This window comes from Uranotaenia lowii, chromosome 2 (assembly GCF_029784155.1).
Source record: "Uranotaenia lowii strain MFRU-FL chromosome 2, ASM2978415v1, whole genome shotgun sequence".
Taxonomy (NCBI): Eukaryota; Metazoa; Arthropoda; class Insecta; order Diptera; family Culicidae; genus Uranotaenia; species Uranotaenia lowii.
In genome coordinates, this window is record NC_073692.1 from 129,830,630 (window position 1) to 129,836,240 (window position 5,611).

The window sequence follows — 5,611 nt, forward strand, 5'->3', positions numbered from 1 at the left end:
CTTTAGCCCCTGTGGTTATGCAATATTTTGAAATGTTGTTGAAAAAATTTCCTCAGCGATGAAGTTTTTCGTAGAACAAAACTTGTTTCTAATCTTAACTTCTGTAAATTTTACAGTGGAAAAAATAGGGGTTCAGAGGGTAAATTTGCCTATTTGGCATTAATGCGACTGTGATTCGTAAAATCCACAAATTGATAACTGTGAAGCAACAGCTTTTCAAAAAGCTCCTGTACATTTTGGCGTTTTTCGAGAAAAACACCACATGGTATATGCAATGAGATATTTTCGAAGCTTCAGATGTTCCTAAGAACATGATATGTAATTCTTAAATTGAACACGTTCCAATTTGGATAAATACAACGAATTCGCCATCACAACTTGTGATTCTCAGCTCAAGGCCATCTGTTATAATTTTGTACTATTCGCGTATTTTTATCAAATTATTAATAAAGCAGCATTTCTTTGAAAATAATATTGTTCTTTGTCAAGGAATATCGTAGATCGAAAGCTCTGATTGTGCTGCCATCTAGGGTGGAGCATTCGAAGCAATGGTTGAAGAATATCACAAGTACGCAGCCAAAACGAGGATTTCTGCCAATTTAATTATTTTGCCTAACGAAAGGCGAGGAAATAAACTAAGAATATCGGTTGATCTATTGAAATTTGAAAGTTCGATAAGATGCAGAGCTGCAGAGCTCATGAGATGCCAAACAATCCAAATATTTAGTATTAAATGTAGCTTGATAATTGACTAGACGAATTGTTCATCGACAGTTGATCAGCTTTGCTATAAAGCTGAAGTAAGAGTTAAACATGTTAGGTACTAAAAATATTTGTTATATGTTTGTGATGCCGAATGAAAGAATCGTTCAAGTAGTAGTTCTTTGATATTTTCAAATGTTACTTTAATGGACTAGTTTAGGAAAATTTGAAAGAAGTCCTGTTGGAATTTGGGCCAATCATTACATAGACGTGAAAAGTAGACAGAAGTTTTGTAGTTATGAAAATTAATTTTATAAATAAACTTTATTGTACAACTTGAATCATCGATCGGTATCCGTAACTTTCTCCAAAAAGCAACGTTTAAGAAGCGTTTTAGTGTATTCGACTTGTTCCTAAAAATAAAAACAACAACATTAGTCTTACGAAAGTATGTTTGTTTCGTTTGATAACCGTACCAAGCATTCTTCCTTATTTGCGTTAAGTCTGAGGATTGCTTCTAACTTCGATTTCAGTCCCAATCCCGAATCTTGACAACGTCGAACGCCTTCTGGACTTTCGGTCAATACGTTCAACGTCGAGAGTGCCGTTTCGAGCTTCGGATCAAACTTGCCTGTAGGATTCACAGAGGCCACAACGCGCTCAACTGCGTTCAGTTTAATGAACTCGTCTCTGACCGGGGCAAATTCGGAGCAGAGGTTTGACATTAGAAACGAAGTTTTGATGCGTAGCTTTTCGTTATCCGTTTGAATGCATCCTAAAAGACACTCCAAACCACCCATGTCAATAAATGCAGCAAGGCAGGGTTCAAAGTTGCGAACCATGCAGGAAATGGCGTGCATAGCCTGATTGGCCACCGATTGCTCGTCGGACAATAGCTCCACTAGCTTCGGTAGGACGTCGGCTTCCAGTAAATGTTTCTGACAAAACGGATTGTTCTGCGAAAGCTCCGCTATCAACCGAAGAGTGCCGATACGAACTTCGACGTTGGGTGACGCCAAACCTGGGTTTATGATTGTGAACCCTCCTAGCTTGAAGAAAATCTGAAATTATTTTAAATTTTATAAGTTTCATATAAAAATTTATCCTATAAAACGGGTTGTTCAATTTAATTCTAGCTTTGCAAAGGCCTATAAAATTCCTACTCACCATTGGCCGTATCTATATCCTGAACAAAATCGATAACCACATCGATGGCTTCGGCTTTGTCTTCTTCCGGCGTTTCACGATCCAGCAGGGCTTTCATAGCTTTCTCGATTTCCTGAACTACGTCCACGGTTAGAGAGCGCAAAGCATTTTCCAAAAACTGGCGCCTTTCGTCGTCCATCGGTGGAATCTGTGCCGGATCCGGTGCATCTTCCGCTTGAGTGGCTTCCATAGCGAATTTCAGCAACCCCTGGAGAAGCACATTTTTAGGCTTTTATTTTTGAGTAGGTGTAGGAATAAAATAACAGTCGTGTATTACCTGTAAGTTACGGGGCTGCCTCGGTTGATTTGGATCTCCGTCTGACATTTTATTCAACTTTTTATATCGTGAACTTGAAGTAAAATGAACTAAAGGCTCTGCAATTGCTTTTATAAACGAATCATTTAGCTTTGAAAGTCTTCGAACCAACTCGAATGATCCAGAAATAAAATGTAAACAAAAACTACACACTGATGAGGAACGAACTGAATGTGGGGTTGCAGGAGTTGCATTGTTATACAGTATTGAGCATTCATATCATAATTTAATTAAAAAACCTAACAATTAAATTTACTTACATGAAATATGCACATCATTTAAAAAGTTGTGAGTATTGTAAAACAACACAATCAATTATTTCTTCAAATTTTGATAATGAAATTTTTTACCCTAACTTTTGATGTTTATGATATTTTATAAAGATTTTCTTCAACTGATAACATTTAAAAAGCTAATTTTATAACGATATTCAAAATAGTTTGCTTAAAAATATGACGAATTATTGGCTTTCTCAAAACTGTTTCGTAATTTGTGAAGCTTTCCGATCCCCCTGCGTGTACAAATTTACGGTTTTGAGCGTTTTTTTCTGAGAGTGTAATATTTGAACGCAGCCCTGCGCTCACTGCCAAATTTTCCAAACAAAAATCATCCGCACCGCCAGAGGCCAAGCGCGTTCTTTTGAATTTTGAGATCTGTTTTACGGTGAAATTGCTTGATATTTTCGTTAAATTATCGTCAAAATGTCATACGAAGCAGCACACGATGATGGGCCAGGATTTGTCGGTATCCGTTTCTGCCAAGAGTGGTAAGTTTTGCAATAATTCGTGGGACAACGTTGCTAAGTTTTTTTCCTTTCAGTAACAACATGTTATACCCGAAAGAGGACAAGGAAAACAAAGTTCTGCTATACGCCTGCCGGAACTGCGACTACAAACAGGAGGCCGATTCCAACTGCATATACGTGAACAAAATTATGCACGAAATTGAGTATGCTTGAAATCTCGTCCGTTTCTCCTTCAACTATTCATTCCCTGCTTTTTTCCAGCGAATTGACCCACATAGTGCCAGATGTGATATCGGATCCAACGCTACCACGAACCGAGGAACACGCTTGTCCCAAGTGTGCCCACCGGGAGGCGGTCTTTTTCCAGGCGCAGACCCGGCGAGCCGAAGAGGAAATGAGACTGTACTATGTTTGCACCAATCCGAACTGTTGTCATCGATGGACGGAATGAATTGTGCTAGGAATTTGTTCTATTTTCCTAAGTAATCTGATAATCTAATAAAGTATAGTTTATACTGTCTGACAATTCAAAATGCCGTTTTCGTTTTTCTCCACTAGCGCGGGGCAAAACTTTTTCTGAATAAACAAACAGAATCGTTATCCGGGACGATGCAAATATATGGTTGCTATACTCACTCTTAAGTTTACCCCCAACACTGACAACTTTTACGGGGTGCAACCGCCTGCTTGAGGTTGAAATCTCGGGCAAAACTAGTGGACTTCTGAATCATTAAACGAACTTAATAACAGCAGTTAGGGCAAAACTCGTGGGTAGCTAGGTTGCCACTGGCAATAAACGAAAACACTTTATTTTATTGTTTGATTCTTAGTTCGAAAAAGGCGTATGCCCCGTTTCTAAACAAAGATTTTTTTAATATTGTTGTACATGACCTACCTACTCATAAGAAATGAAAAAAAAAACCTATATCTCAGTCCGAAGGGAATATAAGTTAATATAACTGACAGGCTCAAACTCACAAAACTTAAAAAATATTTATCCTAAAAATATCTTATTTTCGTTCGTAAGACGGTTAAAACTAGGAAGAAAAGCATTTTGATTAAGTACATAATTGAGGTAATTTCAGAAAGCAGTTATTTATATTTTATGCAATCCGGATGTATCCATGTCAATTTGCTTAGAAAAAGCACAAATTGATCAGTATTGTAAGTTTTTTGTAATAGTAATGTTGCCTAAACACAGGCGTTAACAATTATCCTGAATCAACATACAAGAATTCAGAAGCATAACTTTAGGCGCAATTTTGCGGTGCTCGAATGAATAATTATTTCGAGCAGCAAAATTTGTCTAAAGGTAAATTATTTTCAATGTTATTTTATTTAAATGATAAATTTATTAGATTGATGTAAACTTTCGAAACCAATCATCCCATCAAAATAAATTTCCCGAAATAAACAAACAAAACGCATTTAGTTTCCACCCATAAACCACAATAAGGTAGCGCACACTCAGTGTTTCAAAACCACGTGATTCTACTCGACCGCCTCCAACACGTTTCGCTATGCGTATATTCGCGACACGGAATAACAATTTCCACACCTTTTTCCCCGATGCGACATACGGGTTTCCCATTTTCGACGAGTCGTCATTTTATCGGTGATTCGTAAATATTTACCACGAAATTTTTATTGTTCATTTGTTTTTATTTTTCCGAGAGCCTTTCGCGACGTTGGAATCAAAACAGGAAAATACATATGACGACACATTTCGATCGTTCTTCGTCCCTACTGAGTTTTGGCCCAATTTCGCAATTAAAAACACGTTTCAAGAATGGTTCTTCTGTTGGACTATAACGAAATCATAACCGCGCGGAAAGCACAATGACGAGGTGAAGGTTACGTCCGATGGAAGGAACGTCTTTTGCCTTGAATACACCAACTAGCGTTTTAAAAGCTAGTCTAATGGGGAACAAGGGATTTTCTTATGTTTATCGCAATGTCAATCACACTTTTAAGAATGGGAAACAAGTTATTATGAGCCAAAACAAAATGGAACTTAATTCGTTGAAAAGTGAACTATTCCAACTACCCGTATGCATATATGGAACCATGAAAAAACTGTCCAACAAAATGAACTACGATACAATAAATAGAATAAGAGCTTATAAAACAAGAATTAAACGTCACAATTGAAAATAAACATTTCGGTTTACTGAAGAATAAAAATAGAAGAATAATATAGTCTAAGCCACTGGCCCTTACACCCCCTGGACTGCAGCCCAAACAGCCACAGTTCAGAAGTAGAAAGAAGAAGAAGAAGAATAAAAAACTAATTTTAGACTACATATTTAAACTTTTCACTTTATACGAGGCAAATTGTTGTGAGTTTTAAGACAAATTCAACGAAATCAAAATTGTTGTAAGATTTTCTGACCCCAAAATTTATTTATTTTATTATTATTAAATCAACAGATCATATATTGATCCAAATGATATTTAAAAATTAAGAGACTAACTACAAATACAAATCTACACTGAACTTAGAACACTAAGAATTTTTCTTCGGAATACAACCTTCGAGACGTCAAAATCAAAATGCTCTGAGAAGCGGTTAAAAGTCTTGATGACGCCAATTATTGCAGAGTTGGCCCCGTAATTGTCTAGTCTAACAGAAACGAAGAGCT

At 36.9% G+C, this 5,611-nt stretch overlaps 2 protein-coding genes across 2 annotated transcripts; one reads left to right on the top strand and one right to left on the bottom strand.

Annotated features, from left to right (window-relative positions):
• Positions 1 to 893: 893 nt before the first annotated feature.
• LOC129747775 (hsp70-binding protein 1-like) lies at positions 894 to 2,381 on the bottom strand. Its single transcript, XM_055742121.1, has 4 exons — positions 2,186 to 2,381; positions 1,869 to 2,116; positions 1,179 to 1,761; positions 894 to 1,115 (listed from the first exon to the last, which is right to left on the bottom strand). Exons 1-4 carry the CDS (start codon positions 2,231 to 2,233, stop codon positions 1,044 to 1,046), a joined length of 951 nt encoding a protein of 316 aa, XP_055598096.1. The 5' UTR covers positions 2,234 to 2,381; the 3' UTR covers positions 894 to 1,043.
• A 424-nt stretch (positions 2,382 to 2,805) lies between these two features.
• Positions 2,806 to 3,502, top strand: LOC129748118 (DNA-directed RNA polymerase II subunit RPB9). Its single transcript, XM_055742610.1, has 3 exons — positions 2,806 to 2,990; positions 3,044 to 3,172; positions 3,231 to 3,502. The coding sequence occupies exons 1-3, from the start codon at positions 2,926 to 2,928 to the stop codon at positions 3,418 to 3,420; spliced, it is 384 nt and encodes a 127-aa protein (XP_055598585.1). The 5' UTR covers positions 2,806 to 2,925; the 3' UTR covers positions 3,421 to 3,502.
• Positions 3,503 to 5,611: the final 2,109 nt, after the last annotated feature.